Raw genomic sequence first — 26,657 nt, 5'->3', positions numbered from 1 at the left:
TTTTCTGACTCTGACTCATTTCTCTCTGCAGACATCAGAAGAGAGGTCAGTTTGTGAGATCACTGTGAGGCAGTTATCTCCACACAAACCAGTCGCCATAAACGCGACCTATGATCCCGCCCTGACTCACTTACACAACCATCAGAGCCCGCCCCCCGCAGTGGTAACCTACCTTTGACAGCTTTGAGTACTGAAACATAGAATCAGCCACAGCCAAATGTCAAATATTGTCAATCATTTATTAACAATGTTACATCATCCTCAGCAGCAGTCGTTCAGCTGAGCTGCTTGGTCTCTACAGAAAAAAACATCCAAATATACATTCAGAAACAACTCCAACAGTTACTTAAAAAAATTAATTTAGTAAAACATTTATGTATAGGTTCATTTATATATATAAAAAACAGATGTACAGTAAAAATCACATACAGTATGAAACATCTATTAGAAAATGTTCTATTCAAAAAACTGTTTTAGTGCAAAAGCATTTCATCGTATAAAAATACTGTGCTGTAGTCTGAACTGATATGTGGGACAGAGGGGTCTGTGCGAGGTGAACAGGTTAGAGATGAGTGTCTGCAATGGGGATCCGCCTTAGCTCCACTATTTGGGAGTTTGTGACACTCCCTCCGTCGTGGCTTCCAGGGATGGACTCATTATCGCTCACATTAAGGCCGGTCCCTGAAAAACAGACAGAAAGTTACATCATAGTTACATCACAAGTTCTTTATGTAGTAGATGTTAATGTGGACTTATTCTTCAAATCACAATATTCAACAGAGATGTCAAAAGTGTCTTTAAATATCAACAATATCAGTCCCATCAGTGTCAATACAGTGTTATCTACCATATGTTATAATCTGTGTTATCAGACAGATGACTGTTCTGTATCTGATCCTTTAGGGTGAAAAAAACACTCACAGACTCACAGACTCTGATGTAAGAGTGGGGCAATGAAACAAAGTCAGTCATTATGGGTCAGACAGCACAGTGGTACACTGTTTGTACTGTGTAGTAACACGTGCTCAGTAATCTATAAGACTGCTACACTAGTACTTACACATTTCTATTTGTTTACAGCAAGCTACCACTGAGGCTTTCAATCACTACATGAGTGCTTTCTACGGGGGAACAAACAATTACCTCTGGAAAGAAATGTCATCCAGGTTTGAGTGCTTTTTATTTGTTTATTTTTCTGCAGGATATCCTGAGGACTCCCAGACGTCAAAGCGTTTACTATAAAATGGAGGCAACATGCCAGGAAACACTAGATAACTTTTTATGAGGTGCAGGCACTGTTGAAAGAGAATCTGCCAAGGGTGAAATTTGAGGTATTTTTGAACATTTTCAGTATCTCTGCACGGCTCACAGCAGTTAGTGAAAAAACACTAGATGCAGGTGCAGATTTGGCCTAATGGTTAATTTGCGCGCCCAAATAGCGGGAGGCCCGGATACAATTACAGCCTGAAGCCCCTTTTCCGCATGTCATTCCTCCACTCTCTCTCTCTCTCAGTTTCCTGCTCTATCCACTGTCCTCTCCTGTAAATAAAGGTGTCATAGCTCAAAAAATATATTAAAAAAGAAAAAAAAAAAGTATTTAGGCGAAAAAGCCAAATTTCTGTGACTCAGATTACACATTTTTGAATGCATGCATGTTTATTTTTTCTTTTCTTGTTTACTTGATTGATTTTCTTAATCTACAAGTTCCTATTGAAAGCATTTTTTAAGGTCAAAGTACAACTATATGTCTTTAACCTGCAATGGGTTTTCGCTGTGTAACACATAACACATATCAAAATATAAATAATTTGAGAACTTTAATTCCCTTATAACAGATGTGTTTTATTTCTTGGATATGTTTGAATATGTAAATAATCCAACCAATCAAGAGCTCGGTGTGCTCAGGTTGCTTATCCTTGGTTGAATTATTTTTGCATTAAACAGTAACTCATAAAAGAAAGCGACATCTGACTCTTATGACATAACCAGAGGAGTGTCCAGGCCTCTGATGCTTCATGTGATAAGAAAAGACTGCACTCAAACAGTAAAACATACAGGTTAATGATCAGCTCTCAGTTGTACTACGCAGAGCACATGTGCTATATGTACATGTGTGCATGTGTTAATAATTCACTACTAAATGAAGCTTGAAGACCCTCATTACAGCTACCTGCTGACCCCTGTCAGGCACAGCTCTGTTATGTAATTCTGAATTATCTTTACTGCCCACTGACCGGTGGAGATAAAAGCAGGTTATGAGTTCAGTGTGACGCGTTTAGAGGAAGAAAAGGTCAGAGGTTATGAGTGAAAGTGTGAAATGGTCTCTTCAAGTTTAAAGAAGTCCAAGTTTATCAGAAGAATTCTACAAAGTAAGATCAAATGTCTGCCTGCCTGTTTTATTTTCCTGAGGCGGTGCCAGAGAGCTTTAAAAGAGCAAACTAATTCAACTTAATGAAATCTCTCAAACTTGCCTTTGTGCCACCCTGAATAATATGAGTGATTACTTCATCCTGCTGAGTCTGCAGACGAGGAGACTAATAAATTCTCTGGCTTGTTTGCTGCAGCTTTGGAGCTATTTAAGGCTGAACACCCCACCAGCTCTGGGCAGCAGGGTGAGGTCAGGAGAGGAGCAGATCAGAGACAAACAACCTGCTGCTGCGACCGTCGCTCTACTTGAGATGATGCACAAACACACAAACACACACACACACATCTCAGAGATCCCTGCTGTCAGCACACAATCAATAGGAGGATAAGGGGCTATCTCTGTCTAAGATTTTGACTCAGTGCAACACTATCCTCCCAGACTAATCCATGATCATTAACACCAGTATGCCTCAGAAGAACTCACACCTGCTAGGGAGGGCTTTTAATTTGGCGGTCTCCATGGTTACAAGTTTTGTTTTTCTGGGATGCATGCTAGCAAGTGCACTTTACTGACATACCCAGGCAGACTTGGAGGGTACCAGAAAGTGAAGTTTCATGTCGGTTTAAAGTGAAATCAAACGTTAGAAATGTAGAGTTTATGAGCTCAAAGCTATTAAATACCTGGCATTAATCGATGATTGTTAATGCCAGATATGCCTTAAGTAAAGGCATAGCTCCCTCCTCATGAGTTTGAGAAGGTTATCCACATGTTCATCACATCCGCTGGATTATTGTAATTCTTTGTACATTGGTATTGATCAGTCGTCTCTTCGTCGCCTACAGCAGGTTAAAAATGCAGCTGCACGCCTGCTGACTGGGAAGAGACGTTGTGATCACATCACCCCTGTACTGGCTTTTCTTCAATGGCTTCCTGTTAGCTTCAGGATCCAGTACAAAATTGTGTTGTTGGTTTTTAAAAGTTTACATTTGTTGGCACCACCATACCTAAGTGAGTGTTTGCACTTGCATGTTCCCGTCAGAGCACTCAGGTCAACACACCAGGTGCTTCTAGATGTCCCAAGAGCGAGGCTCAAAACTTGAGGGGACCGAGCCTTTGCGTCAGCTGCTCCCACACTGTGGAACAGCCTGCCTCTGAATATCAGGAATGCTCAGTTTTTATTTGTTTTTATTGATTGTGTTTTTATGCTTGTACAGCACTTTGGTCAACAACGGTTGTTTTAAAATGTGCTATATAAATACAGTTTGACTTGACTTGACTTAATGATTCACTTTCGTTAAAGTGATTAATTTAAGAGATATTCAGAGATATTCAGAGATATTAAGAGTGACCAGACTTGATCACATTACATCACAACAGGGGTACCTCAAGGGTCAGTGCTTGGTCCCCTCCTGTTCTCAATATACACCACATCACTTGGTGCAGTGATCCGCTCCCATGGCTTTTCCTATCACTGCTATGCAGATGATACACAGCTTTTCCTATCTTTTCCACATGACGACACAACTGTCTCAGCTCGGATCTCATCCTGCCTTGCTGACATTTCTAAATGGATGAGGGAACATCACCTACAGCTCAACCTGTCCAAGACTGAGCTTATTATCATTCCAGCCAGTCCCACTATGGACCCACAGATCAATATCCAGTTTGGATCTCAAAACCTCATGCCCACTAGGTCTGCCCGAAATCTGGTTGTCATGATCGATGACCAGCTAACCTTCAAGGTTCATGTTGCCTCGATTGCTCGGTCCTGCCGTTTTTCCCTCTATAATATCAAGAGGATCAGACCCTACCTGACAGAACACGCAACACAGCTTCTGGTTCAGGCTCTTGTAATGTCACGCATTGACTACTACAACTCTCTACCGACAGGCCTTCCTGCATGCACAGTTAAACCTCTGCAAATGATCCAGAATGCAGCAGCACGTCTGGTCTTCAACCAGCCTAAGACAGCTCATGTTACTCCCCTGCTCATTTCGCTAAACTGGCTTCCAGTTGCAGCTCGCATCAGATACAAAACTCTAATCATGACTTACAAAGCAGTCACCAAAACTGCTCCAGTTTACCTGGCACCCCTCATCCAGAGGCTCAGCCTCTGAAAAGCGCCTAGTGCTTCCAGCACACAAGGTCTCAAAATCACTAGCTCGATTCTTCTTTTCTGTTGCCCCTAAATGGTGGAATGAATTGTCCTACTCCATTCGATCTGCAGAGTCCCTCTCTACTTGCAAAAGACAGCTAAAGACCCAGCTCTTTAAGAAACACTATGCACTTAGCTAGACTGTTCTCCACTGTTGTCACCAGTGGCAGACCATGTCGTCCAGCTACAATTGACTCGCACTTTCCTGCTCTACTCTGGGAATCTGTGTTCAGCTCTGGAGTGACCAAGCGGCAAACTCCGGTCTCAAACGATGAAGCCAATGCGGAAGTGCTATAAACTGCAATACATCGAAAATCCGCTTGAGGCTGGCTGCAGAAACACCGGAAACCACATAGATATGAATGGGAAAAAGACGATCTTTGCAGCATTAATAAACATGTTTACAGCCTGGTTCAAAAAACGGCTTGGCCCTACAACGCTAATCTCTCTAATGGCATACACTGTACGGGGGGTGATTTTTTTTCTAACGTGACGGTTAAGAAGATATTAAGATTAGGAGTTTTGCCCAAATAAGGACATGACTGACGTGACTCCCGGTCGGGAACACACAGCCATTGGCTAAGAGACTCACACTACGTCACACTCTGCCTAGTTGAGTTCCGCATTACCAATATGGCTGCCGCCGTCGATTTGCTTCAAAACAGCTCTCAGGAACAGATGGGTGACGTCACGGATACTACGTCCATATTTTTTACAGTCTATGGGAGTGACCCAGCACTTGGTACTTTGGTCATTATTGTGGTGATGATAATTGTTGTTGATGATGATAACTGAAAGTCTTAAATGGTTTGGTTGCTTCATTGTAGATGTTCCTTATTTTACAAAAAAATAATAAAAAAAATCCTTATTTATTTTTGTGCATTGCCTTTACACTGCTTGGCAGTACCTGCACCCAAATGTACTTGAAGCACTTTGTTACTCTTACTGATCTTGTTTCCTCTTGTCTAGATCTTTGCTTGTGTTGTTCTTGTTCTCGTATGTACGTTGCTTTGGATAAAAGCGTCTGCTAAATGACATTGTAACATTGTAACATTGTAACATTGTAACATTGTAACATTAACTTCAGGCTCTTATGGTCTGTCGTTTCACACATACTACATCTCCTTCCTCTGCTAGAGCTGCAACCTCGTGCAGGAGCAGACTGAGATAGAATCTCAAAGCTGAGTATTATGACTGTTAAAGTGGTTCACAGTCTATCAGCACAAAATCTCACCATTAGTTAGGACTGACTTTGATCCATCGAGCTAAACTAACTGCAGAATAACAAGAGATGGATAAGTGTTGGACAGATAACAATTTCCACAACAAATCCAGAGTCTCTGCTGGAAAACAAATGTTTTTTTGGTGATGCAATAAGTCCATGTATTGTCTTGTCTATTTTAATTCTACTATTATGATTAGAATTTCACACTGACAACCAGCTGATTCATTATAATGTAGATTCTACTTTTGGCGCTACAGCTGATTTTAAAATGAGATTTATGAAAGCTTTACTTTCATTAAGTAAGTCTTCTTTACATTCACAGTCAAGGTGTGACAGCAGTTTGAAACTTTGATATGTGATTCTTTTTTGAGAGTATGAAAGTAACTCCAGCGCAGTTGTTCACTTTCTAACAGTGTCTCACATTAACAGAGAGAGAAAAGTGTCCCGTCGTACCCAGGCTCCTGCTGGCTGTCATCCAGCTAGGTCTGATTCTTATTCAGACACTGTGGAGCAATTACCCAGTGATTTCAGAGAGTAAGGCTGGAGGAAAGGACTGTGTGTGTGTATGCGTGTATGCGTGTGTGTGTGTATGCGTGTATGCGTGTATGCGTGTATGCGTGTATGCGTTTGTGTGTGTGTGTGTGAGTGTGTGTGTGTGTGTTTGATATATCAGTGAGCAGTTTGGGCCCTCAGCCCATGAAAAATTGATGAAAATAGAAGAATGGTTTCCATGGCAGCAGAGAGATTTAATGTAAGCAGAGGAGTGACTAAGCAGTGCTGATGCTAATAAATGCTATAGATACTGTAGGAGTACACACAATGGACGACACTTTTTCTTTCTTTGTCTTTAACTTTCACATTTCCATTGTCATTGGTTGTCAATGCCAAGCCTTGTTTAAGAGCTGTTATTTTGGATGCAGGCTGTATTTTCTGTTATTCAAAAAAAATTTAAAATTGTTGTTTTAAACTGTGGTGACCTTATGCAAAGAACACTGATCTTTTATTTTTACATATTTCTTAGAAAACTCCTGTGTTGACAGGATGTTTTAAACTCCAACTTAGAGTTTTGTGAAAGTGTCTCATTGATTGAATCTTGGTTGATGTTTAATGTTTTTAAGCGCTGGAGAAAAGAAAGGGACAAAAATGAATAAAAGCAAACACATAGCAAAGAGAAATCCGGAAACTCTTTCACAATTTCATGTTTACACATTGATACGATATGAGTGAATCACTCTTATTTTGTGTTCCTGTCTTTTAGGGGAAACGATGTCTGGATTTGGAATAAGAACTCTGATGAGACATCAAGAATGGTGCTTAAAACTCACGTGTAAAACAAGTTAATACAATGTAGGAAACACTTTTTGTACCCCCCCCACATACACAGGATCACAATGTGGGCATACAGTGTATCTGAGTGTCAGTTGGACCCTCACCGGTTTTTAAGGCAAATATGAGGTCGTCAAACTCCTGCGACTCTTCATCTGCAATGACCAGGTTTGTGTTGATGAAGCCACCCTCGGTGCTGTACGTTCCCATCACAGGACTAGGTTTAAAAACACTGCTGGGCTGACTGCCGGGCCGCAGAGACGCTCGCTCCCAGTCTGCTGACACCTGCGACACACAGATCAGAACCATCTGAGCACATGAACATCACACACAGGCATATCATTTTCAGCACTGAACTATGATTGAACCTTGATTTTTATGTTTTAATCATGAGGGATCACATGCTGGGCAACATTTGGGATTATAAATTCCTTTGAAACCCATCAAACTCTAAGATGCTGCAGCAGGTCCCTTATATTTGAAGTTTTATGAGATGTGGTTTGTAAAATACACTTATATATATCCTGAGGTAGATTGCACAGAAAATGAATTGCCGTGTTTGTAGTTGTTTAGCTGCATATAGCACTCTACTGAAGTGCTGTCTTCATGTGTAAACAAAGATTCATTTAGTTTGCAAACACGTTGACTTCATATGATTTCAGTGCAAAATTAGGATGACCAAACTCCAAATCAATACACTCATACAAAGACACACACACTCACGCAGATCTGCTTATGCTTGCACAGGCTTAAGTCAGAGACTTGCTTCTTCTGTCAGCCATGTATTCATGTCTGTGAAGAGTTGGGGTCACTCAGAGTGCATGTTGTCCAAGAACCCCAAAGGGTTAAGTCCGGGTCATGGGGTCACAGGGGGTTCATGGGGTAAGGTTGAGGTCAGTGGGCTGTGAGTTTCATAATGAATCAGCCTGGAAAACATGATGGAAATACTGCTGCCAGCACAATTGGGCAGATGATGGCTTCGTCTTCAGAGTTTAAAATAAGTATTTTAAGTGAAAAAACCCACACTTACACTCATGTATCCAAGTAAAATAGCCCACACAGGAGTGATGAGACTGAAATCCCCCCAAAATTGCACATCACTTTATTTTTGTGTCCCTTTTTTTTGTCAGCAAGAGCAACATGAATCCATTATCTCCCCCTGTTTTCACTGTGTTCATTTATTATGCATGCCTCATCTGTCCATGCACATGCATTAATATGTGTGTGTTGTGTGTGTTAAGTGTGTCAGGTTGTTGTAAAAGCATCTGAATTTTGCCAGCCTGAAACCAGAACATCCCGTCCCAGCAGGCACAGATCTGTCATGGCCACTATGAGGGGTGGCAGTGGATGACTCAGACCTTTGAATACACGCTTTAACCCTCAAATTATACGCTTCTATCCCCATTCTTATCTCACTTCAAATCCCATTCAACCCATTCACTCCATAAATCGACACTCATCTCGCACTCATATGTCCACTCTTAGCGCTCTCCATGCGTACTCAGGTTTTTCTCACTGGTCTGTAGCCAAATCTCAGAGAGGCGAGTGTGTGCTCTCATGAATATAACACGATTACAGGATTCCTAAATGTGGAGAGGGGAGGAAAAAGAAAGGGGGGAGGAGGGGTTCTCAGGAGTGATGAAGTTAAACCTGCCCCCTTTTTCTTCTCCTTCTTACCAGCTCAGGCCTTATAGGGTATTCTCTAGGGACGAGGTGGTTGATAAGAGTAACTGAAGTACAGAAAATCCCGCATGTGTGTGTGTTCACTGTGTGCCCGCATGTGATGTGTCGGCTCTGACAGAAAGGTCAGAGGAGCAGATGATGTGGGTGTTCGTGGGAGTAATGCAGGCTGACCACTTACACACATTTCACATAGATGTTACATAATGAGAATCAGTCCGAAGCAGACAGGCTGAAAGGGGGAAAATGTCTGAGGGAATGAGTATTGAATGTTCTCAGAGGAGTCACACTCAGCTGATTTAAGAAATGTGTAAAGGAGGAACAAGGAATGGGCAAATAGAGCCATGGGAAAAAAGAGGGGAAGCTCTTCTTTGAGCTGGGTATACTTTAAACTGAAATAATTTGGAGGCGCAAACAAAAGTAAGTGCACCAAGAATATGTATGGAAATATCTTGCTATATCCAACAGATCTCAGCGAAGAACTTTTAATTGAATGTTTTTGCACAACATATAAACAATTAGGGACAAATCTGCAAGCAGCAGACACATATCCTAGAAATAAATATTCTCAGTTATTTAAAATAGAGTTAAGAATGGGGATTTAGGCGCACTGGAATAAAAATGCCGAGACTTAGAGCTGCAGGGAAGGAAACATAAGGTCTATAAATACTCCATACCCTCGATCATGTAGACCAGGGGTTCCCAAACTTTCCCCCCGTGAACCCCAAAATATTGGAGCCAAAGTCTTGTGACCTCCACTGTCCCTCAAAGTGATTTAATGTGGCTTCATTTAGCTAGTCTGCAAAAAATTTGCTTACCTATATGAGCATGAGCTTTTGATAATTCACTAACCCTAAACTTAGGAGTCATCTGACAACAAAGAAAGGCAGAAAACTCATCACATGTTCTATTATCAAGGTTTTATTTCAAGGTTAGCTACTATTTTTGTCGATATTTTTTACTATAATGGGTAAAATCTACTATTTTTAGATAATACAAAATAAAACATTCTGGAAGACATCTCACAACCCCTCATTTGTGTTTCGCGACCCCCCAAGGGGTCCCGACCCACACTTTGGGAACCCATGATGTAGACAATGTCTTCTTCTGTGTATCTGTCTCTTGACAGCTGTTTAATGTCAAGTGTTCATATGTGTGTTTGCGTACCTCCTCCATGGCGCTGATCAGATTCTGAGTTGATTTGCTGATGTCGCCTCCAACAGTTGTGGGTCCCCCTCCCTGGTATGATGAGTTTGGACTGTCATGGCCGCTCATCTCTACCGTGTAACTAGCTTTGGTAGGCCAACACAGCTGGTTGTGCATGACGAAGTACACAGCAAACACATACAGGCCCTGTGGGAGAGAGAGAGAGAGAGAGAGAGAGAGAGAGAGAGAGAGAGAGAGAGAGAGAGAGAGAGAGAGATTTTTTTTTGAGAAACAAGTTCTTCAGTCCCTACAGCTCTATGCCTTCTTCCTTCACAGAGCTCCTAAGGTTCATAAATTATTGATGTGAAGTATGTTTCATAGCTGGCTCCATCTCTCTGTTTGGACTCAGTCTCTGTTGCTGGCAGCTTTTCGTGGTTGCTTGTAATACTCTGAAATAGATACCTACAATATAAACACACAAGTCTTAAAGTTTTACGACGTAAAGAACAATTTGTCTAATTGTAATGAGACTGTATCATCATAAAGCAGTGTGTTGCAGTCACACTCAAACTTCCTTTGCTTTAGCAGCAGCTTTCTTCGAGCATGATGAATGAAGAAGTGCTTCATCTTCAGGCCATGACATCATTGGCACCCTGGTTTTTCTCCTTTCTCCTTTTCCCCCCGTCATTACCAAATCCGCTCGGTCAACAGCACCAGGCCGCGAATTACCCAAAAACACCTGAGTGTCAAATACCACAGAGCCGTCCAGTATTTCACAACACCCTTCGCCGGGCGATGACGGCAGACAAAGATGGAACGAGTGCAAAACACAAGTGTGTGAATGTGTGTGCAAACACACGCATGCAAACGCAGAGGCCTTGTCTCACACAGGAACACTTTGAGCCATGGAGAGCTTGTTTTAAAAAAGGGCTAGTGTTTATATTATGATAAAAAGTTAAAAAAATTAGTACCTTTTTTTTTTTTAAGTTATATTTTGGGGCATTTTGGGGAGCCGAATAGAGACAGGAAATGTGGGGAGCAGAGAGAGAGGGAGGACATGCAGCAAAGGGTCAAGGCTGGTTCATGACAGGTACATTAGTTGGATATTAAAGCATAACACTGCATATAACCAAATCGTATCTTCTGTGTAATGTTCACCAGAGCACGGGGAACAGCCAGCGAAGGAGGCTTAACTTGTGCAGTCTTACGTGTAGTAAAGCCATCACCATTACCCGTGTAACTGAGAAATACTGGTATAGAAAAGGACTTGTGAACAGTGCTGATGGTTGTAATCATCATTACGAGGGAAACAACAGGAACCGTAGCTGGAAACTGCGTGTTTATAGATGCACTATAAAACAGGAGCATCCAGAGTGTAAGAAGGGAATCTGGCTGCAAGTAGATAAAAGAGGTGGAAAAACTCATGTTATATAAAAACATTTTGTAAGTACTGTACATCCATATAAAAGAGACTGTGCATTAATATCCTTGTGAATGTGTGATTGCGCTTCACAAAGAGAAATGCGGCAGTCCAGGGTAAGACTGGTTGTACTTTAATGGCATTTTGTTTGCATGTTCTGCGTATAGAATGAGAAAAAGTAATGAGCCTTCTGTGAATGATAACCAAAAACACAAAGAAGATAAAGCCCCCAGGTGTGTATTTCCATGAAGCTGTGTATGTAGCTCTATCACAACAGTACTGTGGGTGATTAGCACAGATCATTAGCGGGCTGTGCAGATCTGATGAGAGTCTTTGGATATGGAGAGCTGAAGGCCAGGGGAGGTAGTGGGCAGAGGGGGGGAGGTAAGTTTGGTTTGAGAGAATGTGAAGAGGGATGGAAGAGAGACCATGCATGGATACATTTCAGGGGCAAACATGGGGATACAACTGGGCAGATTATTTGGGACAGGGGGAAGAAGAGAAGAGAGTTGTCTACATAGGAATAAAGTAGACTCAAAGTTTTCTGTCTTTTACTGAACTGTTAGACAACTGTTGCAATATCTCCTCTAAAGCTAACATGAAAGTGTTTTGTGAAGTGTGGAAATCATTTTCTGGGCTCATAAAAGCAACAGATCTATTCCCCTAAATGCTGATTCTTTGAAGGCCTCTCACATTGGATTGCGTGTGTGTGCGGACACGCAAGGCTCTGCTCTTCTTTTCCATAATAACACACAGATATCCTGTCTTCTATTTTTAGGCAAGTATAATGGTCAGGGGGAAGGGGGGTGGAATTGGATTGTAATGCAGGGGATGATTCTAAGTATGACAACACAGCAAGGGGAGGTTTACTGGCAGAGAGGGCGCCGCAGGAGGAGATAATAAGGGATGGTGCTGCTGTGATTTGATTATTGTCTTTTTATTCAGCCTGATGTGGCACAGATGTGGATGCAGATTAACCGGGCTGTAAATGGGGAATCATGGATTCATCCCTTACAAAGGCAAAATTTTAAAAAACAGCAGTAGGTTGAGTAAAAATGTAATCTCACTCTTTCTCAGTGCAAATATGTTCAGTTTCACAGTTTAGATGTTCTGAATACTCTGCTAGAGACCAAAGGTTTATTTCAACAATCCCAGCACTCATTAACCTAAGAGTAATCTGTGTCCTACAACAAAAACAGAGCTGTGCACAGCTGCAAAATCTGCAGCTGTTTAATGGCGTGCAGTAATCAGCTGTTGGGAGGTGTGCCACAAAACCACATCAACAACAACACCAAGGTAAACATGGAAAATTCTCATAATGGAAAATTCACGGCATGAGAGAAACAACAATAACAACAGCTCTGCTAGACTTTGCAGCAGAGGCAGACAATGTAATGACTCCCTACCTCAAGGAAATGGAACAAAATGGACAATTATAGTATTTAAGATCTGAATAAAGAATGAAGTGGCTTGTTTAAGTAGGCAGATAGTGGCACAATTATGTTGAAACATGTGCTTATTCAGCGAAATAGCTTGCAAAATATGAAAGAAGAACATTGTCTATGATATCTGGAAAAACTTTTTTACATTAAAGAAGTGAAAGAAAGTTATACTCAAGTCTAGTTCTCAAGCTACTGCAGAAGAGGTGACATGACACCTCATAAGAAGACATGTATCAGACATACATTTGCAGGGATGTGACAGTCACCCATCACTTTGGTTTTCAGCATCAATTTTAAAAGCTTTTTTCTACACAGCCCTTGTAGAAATCCTTGCATTCGCTTTAGGACACATTATTGCAGACATTACTTCTTTCACATATATTCAAATGTCTAAATCTGGTATGAGTCATGTCATTCTATTTGCTGTTTGAAGTGTTTGCAGAGTGTTTGATAAGAAGTACAATTTAAGTCTCATTTGCCAGGATCTCATTTGCTTTCATTAAACTTTCATTTGTTCACTAATGGAAGTCCCTCAGTAACACAACATGTCCTCCCTCTTTCTGCCCCTCTCCTCTTTCTCCTTAAAACGTGTGCTCACACAGACACATCTAATTGCAACCATGCCTGGTTCATGGCAACAGCATCTCCATCTTTCCTCAGCAGCACTTCGTGAAACTGGGTCAGATGAGTCTGTTTACTGCTAATCAATGTCGTTGTCCTTTAGTCGTCTGTTCCACTCTGATGAATACTTCTTTATTCCTACCACAGAGCCAGACCAAACCCAGAGGCTGCAGCTTTAGTCTGAGCTTTGACATTGAAATGTGGAGACTACGTTTGAAAATCAATTGCCATAGCTCTTTTCCAAAGGGTTATTTTTCTTTTAGAGAATATTATCTTTGAAAAGTTGGCTGTGAGGGTCAACTTGGCACCACAATTTTTCCTGCAAGAAGCCAAGGGCAGAGTAGATGCATGATAGACAATCTATTAGGCAGGTATATAGTCCTTTAATGTTGTCTTTCGCCCTGTTTTTAAAAAGAGGTAGCTGAGTGGAATCGAGCCAGCAGCAGGAGACTCTGGTTTTTCGGTTATTTGTGCTGCAGCAGACATCAGGGTATTAGCAGCACAGAACTGTGAGGCCTTAAGGTATTAAATAAAAGACAAGATCACATTAAGGCCACTACAAAAGGAACAAAGGACTTTAATCTGAGGTATTCCAACAGGATTAAAATGAGAGTTGTCAAAAGGAAAGCAAGAAAAACTGTGACATCAATTAAGTTAAAAGAAGTGTGTCACAGAATCAAACCAATGAGTTTTATGAGAACCCAATCACACTATTGGTCAGCTGAAGAAACTGTCCACATGATGTCACAGATGTCACAGAGTGGGGCAAATTCCATTGGAGCTTATAAACAAGTGTGAAGTGTGATGTCGAGCGTTTGCATTGACGTCACTCCTCTTCATTAGTCAAAGTACCAACAGGGGGAGTTTACTTTGGTGCAACACTGTCGTCTTTAGCATGTGGATGCCACATATCACCACAGGTTACCACAGACCTCCTCAGCCACACTTTACAGGCAGATGGTGTCTTTCAAAGAATGCCAGAAGAGATAGAAACCGCTTTATAGACTAATAAGGAAAAGAAAAAGAACATATTGAAGCAGGCAGGAGCAGAGGGCTTCAAGGTTATCTTACCTAGAATTATAATACCAAATAGCTGAAGCACTTTTCCTTTACTGATTAGCTTACACTGCTAGAACTAGTGTTAAATAAGTTAAATGTTCTTAATCCAACTCTTTGCCGCTGAATTAAATACTTGAATATTTCTGGTCAAAACTCCCTATCAATGGTGATCAATTCTTAACAGCAAAAGTGACACCAGGGCCAACCTCTTCACACATCACATTGAGTCATTTATCACTGCCTGTTGACACTGTGGCAAAAAGTTAGTTGCTGTTTTCATTCAACAACTTCAAATTGGTGAATGTGGCAAAAACTTCAGTTTAATAAACAACAATAACATGTCCTAAGGCTTTTAAATCACCATTAGACCATCATGTGACACCACTGCAGCTTTTTTTTTTTTTAAGTTTTAAAGTTATAAAGGTAGACTTTGTCAGGTGACAAAAATCATTTGTATATCTCTATGTACAGAAGATATTCCTATAGTAGATCTGGCAATATGGGCTCAATTTGTTGTATCGATGCATTTCAAAACTGAAACCAACAGGTTCAACAAGTTTAACTTTAATCTCTGGTTACTGTCTGTTATGAAACTCTTTATTGTAACACTGAACAGTAGTATAAATATGTCACGGTTTCCAGCTGTAAAGATATATTTGTTGATTGGACTATCTTGTGAATGATTAACACAATCTCATGTTCCCCTCTGATAGTGAGCACAGAGTTGGAATAAAGACGGATCATGGATAAGAGAGACAAAAATACAACAAAGAGAGAGAGATGGCAGAGAGAGGCTTCAATGAGATATGACACAGAGATAACCTCAACTCCCTCTCCACCCCTGAAGCTCTTCTCCCTCTGCCCCACCAACACATCAAAGCAGGGCTTTAAAGTGGGATGAAGTTGCCTTCATCATACAGTCTCTCTTTAAGTAAACAAAGCATCAATAGACACACTCACACATGAATGTGGACACAGACTTGCACCACTTCAGTGTCCTAACTCATCATTATTTCATATGTGGTCACTTCTTCTATGTCCTCTTGTCTATTAAGTACAAACACACTAAGAAACCCTCACAGGGAAGACGAGAACTAAAAATCCTAAAGAACATAAACAATAAAATCTAACACCATTATTGTGCTCATCAGCATCCTCAAATCCTCATGTTTTTTAGTTCAGAGTGCACAGTGCCAAACAGGAACATTAGAAGGAAAATCATTTGAAGATGCAGGAGTGATATTGGATATGATCAAAACTAGGGTGTGGAATCAATCAAGAAGGGCATGGTGTATCAGATGCAAGATGCTGCTTTTGATTGATTGTATTGAAAAACGGAATAACTAGATGCTATCTAAGGAAGAAAATGAACCATACATGTTAACAAAAATAGAATTAGAGGTAAATGAGCTCACCAGGAAGCAGTTAAAGATGACATAGAGGATGAGCATCCACAGGTACCTGTAGCCCATATGCAGTCCTGCCCACAACCAGACCAGAGAGATGAGCAGGAACAGGTAGAGGACCAGTGGCACCTCTGGAGCACAAGAAAACAAAAGAGCAGAATTAAAAAATAAACATTTAAAAAAACGAACAATATAAACAAAAACACAGAAGGCATGGCTGAACTCTTTCATTTCATGACTACTAGAAAATCCAGTTAGTAGTCTTTATATTGTAACCCTAGATGAGACACACCACATCATACGTCCTTAATTGCTTCATTCTTAATTAATCCTTGTATGATTGTGCACTAAAAAACACACATATGTTTATGCCAATAAGCAAGTACACATGGAAGCATGCACTTAGAGCTTTACTCCTATAGTGTGCACTTAGGCTTCATAGATTGATTGAGGCCACTGTTACTGATACTGATCTTATCACTGTGTTTGTTGAAATGGCAGGAACAACAGATGTGCTTAGCATGTATGGTGACATTTATATAAACTGAATACTTGAATAGGTGGGAATGGAGGGGTGCAAAATCTAGCAGATTATAAACATGAGCACAAATCCCTGAACTATTTGTTAATTCAAAATAGGGTCAGTCGGATGGTGAATTGAGCTTAAAAATTACACTCATAAGGTCACACCATTCTTATCTTTACCAAACATTTACAAAGCTCTAATTTTCAAAATCATCAAATCATGCTGTCAGTATGTAAGGGAGTGGGACTACTTGTAAGTAGGCAAGGACTATTCTGGAGACAGGTGTGCCTTTATTGTTTAGGACTGAGTTTACAGTTTGTAATTGGCACACCCTTTAATAAATTAAACCCTAAAATGTGCTCTTCCCTCACTGTCTGGCTCGGTTCTGCAACCAAATCAGACATGAGGAGACTGCAACGGACAGTCAGGACTGCAGAGAGGATCATCGGCGCCCCCCTGCCCTCCCACCAGGACCAGTACTCCTTTATGATGAGGAAAAGAGCAGGAAAATCCTCACAGACCCCTCTCAACCAGGTCACCACCTCTTTGACCTGCTGCCCTCCAGCCAGCATTCAGAACTCTGAGCACCAGAAAATCCCAGCACCGGAGCAGCTTCTTCCCTCAGGCCATATCTCTCATAAACAATCACACTGTAAACCACTAAAGACTCTTGTGACTGATCACATACATGTTCAATACTTTGATTTCCGGTGCAATACCTCATAACCATGTGCAATATTGCAAATTATTCCATAACATATTTTATTGTTATATTCATCTACTTCATGTGCACTCTGGCCTAGACTAATGTCTTTAAAAGTACTTATTTACCTTTCTTAGTACAGATAGTATTTTTATTTTTATTTAGAATTTTTGGATTTGTGTTTAGGTTTATATATTTATTGTCCTTAATGTCTTGTTGTGTCCTTACTGTCTTGTTGTTAAGTACTAGTGTTCCATTCACCAAGTAAAATTCCTTGTGTGTGCGAGCTCACTTGGCAATAAAGCTTTTTTGAACCTTGAATCTTGAAATCATACTCTCAATTATAATCTAATGCTTGCCAAAACCTGTGACCTGCAGCTCAAATGTTGAGTCCCTCTTCTTCATGTTGTTTCCAGAGGACACACACACACATACCGTACTGTACGGAGTGTCTAAGAAAAGAAAAGACCACCAGAGGTCTTTCTCCACGTGTTTCTAAACTGAGCTCTCCTCGAGCAACTGGTATCACTTGTAACCCACTTTCTGTCAGGGCTGACACATCACGTTCAGGCATGGAGTTTAGACTGCACCTTTAAAAGTAAGTTAATGTTGTTGTTGTCGTTAATGTCTGTCTCTGTACTATGCATAGCTCCTGATATTAGGCTTCAAGAGACAGTCTTGGTGTTACATTAAAATGAGATTGAATTTAGGTCACTGAATTATCCTTGCACCTCATTCATGTGTTCATGGTGTTCCTCTCACAGCTAATTAAAGAAGAAAAAAAAGAACACTGCCAATCACAAACAGACTGAGTCCAGTGACGACAGTGAGTCATCGCAATAGAGAGAGAGAGAGAGAGAGAGAGAGAGAGAGAGAGAGAGAGAGAGAGAGAGAGAGAGAGAGAGAGGGGGGCCTTATGGATAAAATAGCTCATTACTATCCAGTGTGTTTACTTCAGAGGGGAATAATGAAGCAGAACATTAGGGAGGCAGTAAATTAAACAAACCAAAATATGTTGTTTTTTTAAGAATGTGGTGTGTATAAACAACATTGTATTAGAGAAATTATAGAGTAGAGGTTTGCCTTTAACAAACTTTACCGTCCATTTTCCATTTAATGTATTAGAGCCATCAGAGTCTCTTCAGGTAGAACAGGGAAGAGATTAGTCTGTATGTAGATACTGTATCTCCAGGCATTAACACATGGGTCAAATCTGAACACAGTCAGTAGGATATTCGAAACACTAAAGCATCACAACCAATATGCCACTAATATATGGCGTTCATGGGCAATCCTGAGTAAAAAGAAAAAAACCCCAGCATATCATAAACTATCACATTTAAGTAAAAGTCCCACGACTTTTGAATTAGCATTGATAAGCTCCAGCAATCAATACTAAGCTGACAAATTAAGGCCTGACACGACTGTCTTTAAGGAAATTCAAGTCAAGGAAATTACCCGTAATCCTGGAGTATTTCGACATACTTTCAAAAGAAGAGGAAAGAGATATTACAGCTACTATTTTCATGTCTATGTACTTTTTTACGAGTCAGGGTTAGTGCTTCGAAAGCAGCTTTCAAGTGTATGTAAAGCAAATGGAGAGAGAGATCGGGATTGATGTGATAAGAGTTTCTTTTCCTGGCAAGGATTTTTTGCAGTAGCATTGAACAAATTGCAAGCTACTGAAAGATGACTGGAGGAGCAGGAAAGGAAATTACAATAATCAAGCCTTGAGCAGATTAAGGCATAGATCATAATCTCAGTGTCAGATAATGAGGGAAATGAGTGGATTCTGGCTATATAACAGAGCTGATGAAAAGCTATGCCCTTCTCAGCCACTGGTTACATGCATTTTAAGATAGAGAGAGAGGTTAACCAATGTCTGTTTAGTCCTATGTTTTTGTGTATACTGTAGCTCTGTGTGTGGGTGTGTGTGAGCTGTGAGAATAGATGGCTTGACTTGAAAGATCGCTGATATTCGCAGCGCTGTTTCCATTAGTGATGTGATGCTGCTGAGAACATGTTGTAACTTTGATAGCACTCATTCATGATCCCTACGGTTGAATGTACCCTGACATTATAGAGTACATTTTAATCATATTACTGCATAAAAACAAGTTATATGAACAGATCAGCTGATAGATATAATTGCCTAGTGCTGACCTCTTACAAATGTATCAGAAGAAGCATTTTTGTTTTGTAATTTGTATCAACCAGCACAGCAGACAGAGCTTCACACTAGAGTGGGTAAACAATGAATATCCAGCTTGACTGTTCTCGATAAAAGTGTTTGTTTGAGTGTTTTTACATATTCATACCTATGCAAACACACAGGGTGTTTTTCCACTTCAGCTACAAAATTCACCATTTTTGCTGCTTCTACTGGTAAGATGTGATTGTTCCCCCTCCAAGAACTGGTTTTTGGATTCCTCAAAAATCACATTTTGCTCAGACGCTGGGAGAGATGGTCACCCATTAATGGTTTCTGCATTACCACAGATTGACTAAAGTGCTGACTTTTAAATAAAAATGTACTAATACCAAATTACACCACTGAGTCACTTTAGCTGCAGTCTGCTGGCTGTCGCTATGTAGGACAGACTGTACAGTTCACTTCACAAGTAGGATGGAAACACAGGGCACGGGGCCCAAGTTTGCACAAAAAGGCCTCACTTAGGTGTTACTTCCACCACCCTGTCAGATTCAGTCTGCTCCAAGTTTTGCTCCTTATCTCCCCGCAGCTTTTCCTCTGGGTGTAATACTTTCAATGCCTCCTTCTTCTTAGATTCTTCCTGTTCAGACCTCTCCCTTTCCTTTTGACGCATATATCCTGTAAGTCATTGTTAATTTCAAACATACCTTTATGTATGGTTTCTATTTCTTCAGTACTGTTATTTCACAACTCAGTTTTCTTTGCTTAGAACCAGAAGAAGTGCTTCATCCTGTAGTCTGTGTCTTTTCCTCTTTTCCCATTTGTCTCACGCTTTCTACTGCATCTAGTTGCAACAAAACATACTTTTTCTCTCCTTTTCTCTCTTTCCTCTGTCTTGCACATCTGTCTCCCTTGCCTCCCTCTCTGGTTTGATTTTTCCAACCATGTAAGCACATTCCAGTCTGTGGACAGGGCAGAACTCCCACAGTAAGAGCAGGTTCCAACAACAAAATGGAGAATAACTGTAACATGCTGACTGACTCTCTGGCTTGACACCATGAAGATAAGCAGAAAAAAGCAGACCAGACACAAGTTTTCTGTACATGTGGATATAAAAAAGTTTGAAATGGCATGTTAGAGAGATGCCAAATAATGTCATGGGTATCTTCAGTTTGATAAAGCAAATATAAACAAACAGCTGAACTCCATATAGAGCCATTTCAGCTCAAACCCTTTTTTGTGATAATCTTTTCTCCAAAGGGAGCTACTGTCCTCCACAGCAGGACAGGCTCCAGTTTACATTTGACCAAAGTTGGTTCCTGCTGTGAGAGGACAAACAGAGAGGAGAACATGGGTCCAGTGAAAACAACTAGGCAGAAACCCAAGATGGTGCTGACATTACTGTCACAGAGGGGTCAGCAGCTGTGATAACAACAAGCTGTACTGAGCGTGTGTGGGCCATCACAAACACACCACCTTCAAGCAATGTGTGTGTTAACTAAGTGTGAACATATCGGCAAAAGAGGAGTTGTAATACTTTAGGAAGTACCAAGTTTAAATGTTTGCTTCCTGTGTAATTACATAATGAGAAACATAAAAACAACAAGATTACAGCCCAAATGTTCTCATGTCCATAACCTAAGTCAAAATGCATTTTACTGGTTAAGCTGATTTTAAAGGGTTCTGTTTTAATGTTATTTTTCTGTCACTGAGGCTGCAACCATGTATAATACAGTCTATGAGTCAAACCAACAATAGCTGCAGTGAGGACTGGCCCCTGTACATGGTCCATGTCCCTTGATCAATAAGCCAATCCGGTGCCCCATGTGTTGAGTTTTCATAACTGTATATACAGCTCATGTGAGGGGCACTCAGATTGGCCACTCTGACTTTTGTGAGTCATCATCACAGTGCAGGTCCAGGTGTGTATGCCTGATTGCCCCTGATTTGTAGCAGGTGTGGGAAGCTAAGATATACTCTTGGGCTCCAGTTCCCTGTGCTGACTCATTAGCTCACCATCTGAGGTCAGGAGAGGTTGCTCTTGTGTTCTCAGCGTAGTGTGAGCACCACATTCCTCTTCTGTGTGTATGGCTAGCAATTTCCAGTTTCTTCTACTTGGCCTGCTTTCAACCCTAGCCTCTCTGTGTTATATCTTAAGGCATTCCTGACTCACTTTGTGTTTGGAATAAAGTGAAGAGTATTCCTGTGAGTTTAGTTTCTGATCAGCTGCTCAGCAACAGTGGTTTTGTTTCCCTCTTTCGAAGCTTTGTTTTGTTTAGGGAACCTGTTTGTATCAGCTCAAATGATTTCGTCTTTCCCTCTCCCCTTCTAATTGTTTGTGATTTTAGTGATTATTCCTCAGGATAACTTTTAGAGCCCGTTGGTCCGAAATTGGGTCCCACTTTCCCCTGATCCTGACTGTTTAGTTCCAAGATGGAGGTTAGGCCCCATCAAAGAGTCATGAGATAAATCCAAGCTGATTTAAGATATGGGACAAAATTAAAAAGAGTTCTGAGACACTAAACTCCATTACTTCTAAAATGCATTGTAAATTTTGATGTCTGCAGAATGTAAGATTTCAATTAAACAAGTAAAACTAAACAAAACAGGAACGCATGTCTGCTATCCGTATAAAGAAACTGCACAGTCCCAATCAGACAAAGTGTTCAATACAGCACTTTGCAACCAAACCTTGGCAGTCACGTTTAGTTATTTATTTATCCACAATCCTGACGATTCAACGACCAAAGTTCAGTCAGGAAACACATGGCAAAACAAAAAGTAGAGCAATTAAAGTTATTCATTTAACTCTTTTCTGTTGACTATAAAAGTTTACCAACTTCTGAACTTAAAAAACAAACCCACAATGAAAACAAACAGTGTCCTTCTTTCTGGTTGAGGCCTATATTGGGAAAAATGGCAGATTTCCAGGTGTACAGGTTCATGCCAGCAGGTCAGGACTAACGTGCACTGGCACACACACTGGCATACGTGCTTGGTTTCAATGACGTCAGAACTCCTGATATATCTTTCATAGTCCTGTGAGTTTAACATGTGGGCTTCAGAGACAAACACACACACACACACACACACACACAGATTGACAAACAGCTTATCTTATCAGTTGTTTGCTGCAGTCAGGCATCTAAAAACCTTACAGTTCATTTTCTGATCGGCCTCAGCTCTTGTGCAGGATTTCATCTAGTTTGAGCGAGCACGGAACATAGAGGAAGAAGTCACCCTGCTAGGTATGAAAGGTTGGTAATGGGGTCAATCTGAAGAATAAAACTCCTGCACCACTTCATCAACAGATGCGGAAAAGTTGCTATCAAAGGATTTTGATAACGTAAAGAGAGCAACATATCGATTCAAATGGGAAACAAGGGCTTGTCTTGAGTTCTTGTTGTGTGACCAGACAGAACTGAAACTGATCAGGGTTGTTCTAAAAGTGCCTGAGGTCTCTGACAAATTGTAGATGGGAAATCAGCAAAGATCGCCTGTGTTCAGAACAATGAAATACATTACAACCCCGTACCTCACATTTGTTTTGATTCCCTGGACATTTTGAAGCAAAGCAAACACTGATTTATCACTCTGCCAAAAACTAAATTGGAGAAAATAGGGGAAAAAATTGTAATAAAACACTCGCATTACTGTTTGTGTGCATTTTATGTTCATGCTTTGAATGTGCACATGAATATGTGGTAGTATTGTGTTGTTTTGGGCCAAGATAAAATAAACTAGGTCACTTTTCAATAGTGTGATTTTAAATGAATTTAAATTCCCATTCATGAGCAGTCTTTTCAAAGTGCAGCTGTTCCACACAAAAGTGGACACACACATTCACAACTCAAGGGCCGTTCTGTCCTCTATGACACACACACTCAGCCGAAGCATCAACCTGCTGCTCTGAATAGTGTCCTGTGCCTCCCCCAGAGGCGGCTGCTACCTTGTTTACTGCTCAGACTTCTTCCTTTTAACTTCTCTACTTCAACATACTGTACAGCAACATATTCCTGGCAAACTGCCCCCATGAAAGGCTCCAGTCAGGTTAGGTTAAAAAAATCCTACAGGGTGACATCAGACTCAGCTTGGTTTGTGAATGAGAAAATATTGCTCTCTTGTTAATAGGACACACCAACATGCAGCTCAGCAACGCACTGTTTTGTTTTCCTGTGCTGCCTCAGAGGCCACACACAGCGTGTAGGGCAAACTGTTTGCCAGCCAAAGTACTGGCACTAATTCAGGCTTTGCTTTGTCATTGGAGGGCCTTGACTGAGCAAAACAAGCTAAAGCCTGCTGATTCTCACAGACAGCCACTGATTACGACCGTGATACTGAGGGACTACAGGGGTTAAGATCTTCATGTGTGGGCGAGGATAATTGCTCTTGATAAATACCACTGAATCATACTGGCCATTTATCTTTTTGCGAAGTGTGAGTTTTGTCCCTCTTATGTTATTAAACTGTAATACATGCGTTAAATTACCTTTAATGTGCAATTAAAAATAACTTGAAGTGGCATTCAGAGTTTGGGGTAGATGTTTGAAAATCAGAGAAACACATTACCCTTAACGTCTGCTTTAATGTTGTTTTAAACTGTACTTAGCTTTGCAGATCATTTGGTTACCTAAATTATATGAAAAAACACTGGCTGAATAAAACTGCAGCCGAAAGCATTTTTATTATTGAGAAGAAGATATTGCTAATATTTTGATCTTGTATTACCAATCCCTTGGGTAAACACACAGCAGACAGAGACAGGGCTCGTAAGCTGCGCAAAATAGGGGCTGAAACTTTAAGCCAAAAATAAGGGTGGATACCGTCTAGCTCCTGAGGGCGTCTTGGCAGCAGGCTACTTGTTTTTGTGGCGTTTGCAACAGAAGGACAGATTCTGTCTTTATATAAGCAAACAATTTGATCTAAAATTCTAATCATTTATGTGCATATGTGTATTTCTGCCTCATAGAAGAAAAATGCTTTTGTGAGTTGGTGTACACATTCATGTATTTGAAGGTTTGTTGGATACCTGCACTATTTGTCCGTCCACGGTAAATGTCGTCGTAGGCCTTCCACTGCTGAGTAACCTGGTAGGCATGGATGAACACAACCAGCACTGCCACCAGACAGATGAGAGGCACCAGCACTGCCGTGCACAGAGCTGCATAGATGTTTGGGATGAAGCACCTACAGGAGGGAAAAAAGGAAATGTAAGTGATTAGGGTATGTATGTAGAAACAATCAGAATGTGTGCATGAACAGATATGTTAAGGAAGAGAGAGGAGCACTATGTTTACTTAAGCTGAGTCTTAGCTTTCTCAACTTTCGCAAATAGGATCTACCTGGTGGGACCTCTAAGCCCAAGACTTGCAGCATTCTTGCTCAACAGCAGTAAATAAGTTTGTCTTACACCTCTTGAACAACCAGGCCACTGTGCAGCTACAGCAGGTTAAGGTCTAAGGGCAAACATGCTCAAAGGGTTTTCATATCAAAAGTAGGAAAGATGGCGTCACAAAACAAACAGGATGGTACCCTCGAAAGGTAATCGGCTGATACTGGCGGAAGGAAACACTTTGTGCACAATTTTAATTTCAGGCTTTCGTACAACTTACAAAATATGCAGCAAATACAAAGGTGACCTTTTAGTCAAATAATATGAATTCCTCTTTTTTCGTTTTGAGGCATTTTTAATTAAGTTGTTTCTCTTTTGACAACTTGTCTTCTTCTGGAACAAAGTATGACCCGGTTATTTCTCTCTCTCTCTCTGTCTCTCTTGTTTTCAATGGAAATATCAGGAGGCCTTTCCCAGCTTCAAACCAATCAGAAATGTTTATTCTTTATGTGAAGAAAACTTAGCAAAACATTTTTGTCTGGGAAAATCATCATCTCCATGTAAATTGTGACTGCCAAACAACAATCAGAAGACTCATGTGACTTTGCCCTTTTCACAAAACAAGCTTGGCCCCTGGTTAGTGGGAGCACACAGCACAGATAGGACCTCCAAACTTGCTTGAGTAATCTCAGAGAAATAATTGAGGCTGTGGTAGCCATAACATAATGTGAGGTATGCTAAATAAAGCATTGCATCAATGTGTCCTATCAAAACAGCCTGACCATGAGAGAGTAAACACACTGGAATATGGATATTTGTGCTTCTGTAGCCTTGTGAGAGGATGAGATCCTACTGTATGGAAATTCTCACAGAAGTGAGCAAAGGAAATGTCCTCATTTCAGAAATACAGTGAGCAGCCCTCAATGGTTGGGTGGTTAGAAGTGCCTCTCTGACTTTCTCTTTCATAGACATTGCAGTGTGAGGTAACAGCTAACTTATCCTCACTGCATTATGTAAAGCGCCCCCAATGTTAAGTAAATACTATTAATCAAGTCTCAGATATAAACAGGACCCTGTAGCCTTCAACTTACATAATGGGATGGGAGGACATGGGAGACGTGGGTTTACATTTCCATATGTGGGACTATAAAACTTCATAGAATAAGCAGAAGACAGGTGTAAATGTCCTCCATAGGAAATTACTTCAGCTGCTTTATAGCCTGCCTTTGAAGCAGCCTAATTAACAGTGAATCACTCTGTCCAGGCAACACGGTTTCACATGTTCGACGCAAAAAACAGACAATTAATTCACAGCTGTATTACAAATCCAAATGATGGATAAGAGGGGAAATTGTAATTAGTGAATAACTCTTTTTTTTTAACTACTGTAGCTTTCTAGTTCAACATGAGATCATTACAAGTAGTACCAAAAAACTATGGCAGCTTTTAGACTTTATTTGACACAAATAGGCTCTCTGACTCAAAGGTGTGAGCCTCACATCTGTTTTCACGCAGGCAGGAAAAAACTGAGACAGCTTAAGCTTTGAGAAAAAACATGACGGGTATCTACCTACACTCATGAGCAGAGAGAAGGAGGAAAAAAATCAAAAAGCTGCCTCATTCCCTCAAAGAGGAAGGTGCACTTCTCAAGACACTGAATACTCCTCTGTATCCCTGACTCTCTCTTGTATGCTCCCTGTGTCACACTTACCCACTTACAGGAAACACACACACACACACACACACACACACACACACACACACACACACACACACACACACACACACACACACACACACACACACACACACACACACACACACACAGTCCATGCCAACAATAACAGCCACACCTAAGACTGTTGGCTAATTTTAAACGTGATTCAAGGGTTCAATCTTTATGAGTGTTTTACTTTGCCTGTCACGCTCACTTGATCACAGACAAGACAGTCTCTCTACTTGAGCATTTACATTTTAATGTGAAGAACACACACACACTGTGATCACTGTGTGTGTTTTTAGAAGGTGACTTAATTTGTTGTGTTGTATGTTTCAGGTTCTCTATACATAGAAGGTCACTGGTTATTTTTAATACA

General features: G+C 40.7%; 1 protein-coding gene across 1 annotated transcript in view; it reads right to left on the bottom strand.

The window, feature by feature from the left end:
• Positions 1–220: 220 nt before the first annotated feature.
• adgrv1 (adhesion G protein-coupled receptor V1) overlaps positions 221–26,657 on the bottom strand; it is a 107,324-nt gene continuing 80,887 nt past the window's right edge. The window contains exons 91-95 of the mRNA XM_034691102.1: positions 24,259–24,416; positions 15,858–15,979; positions 9,922–10,107; positions 7,182–7,359; positions 221–681 (exon numbers count right to left, since the gene is read on the bottom strand). Coding sequence (XP_034546993.1) covers positions 563–681; positions 7,182–7,359; positions 9,922–10,107; positions 15,858–15,979; positions 24,259–24,416 — 763 coding nt within the window. The 3' untranslated portion in view covers positions 221–562. The remainder of the gene's footprint in view (positions 682–7,181; positions 7,360–9,921; positions 10,108–15,857; positions 15,980–24,258; positions 24,417–26,657) is intronic.

This window comes from Notolabrus celidotus, chromosome 9 (genome assembly GCF_009762535.1).
Source record: "Notolabrus celidotus isolate fNotCel1 chromosome 9, fNotCel1.pri, whole genome shotgun sequence".
Lineage (NCBI taxonomy): Eukaryota > Metazoa > Chordata > Actinopteri > Labriformes > Labridae > Notolabrus > Notolabrus celidotus.
The sequence above is the reverse complement of the archived record's forward strand: the minus strand, read 5'-3'. Positions and strand labels throughout refer to the sequence as shown.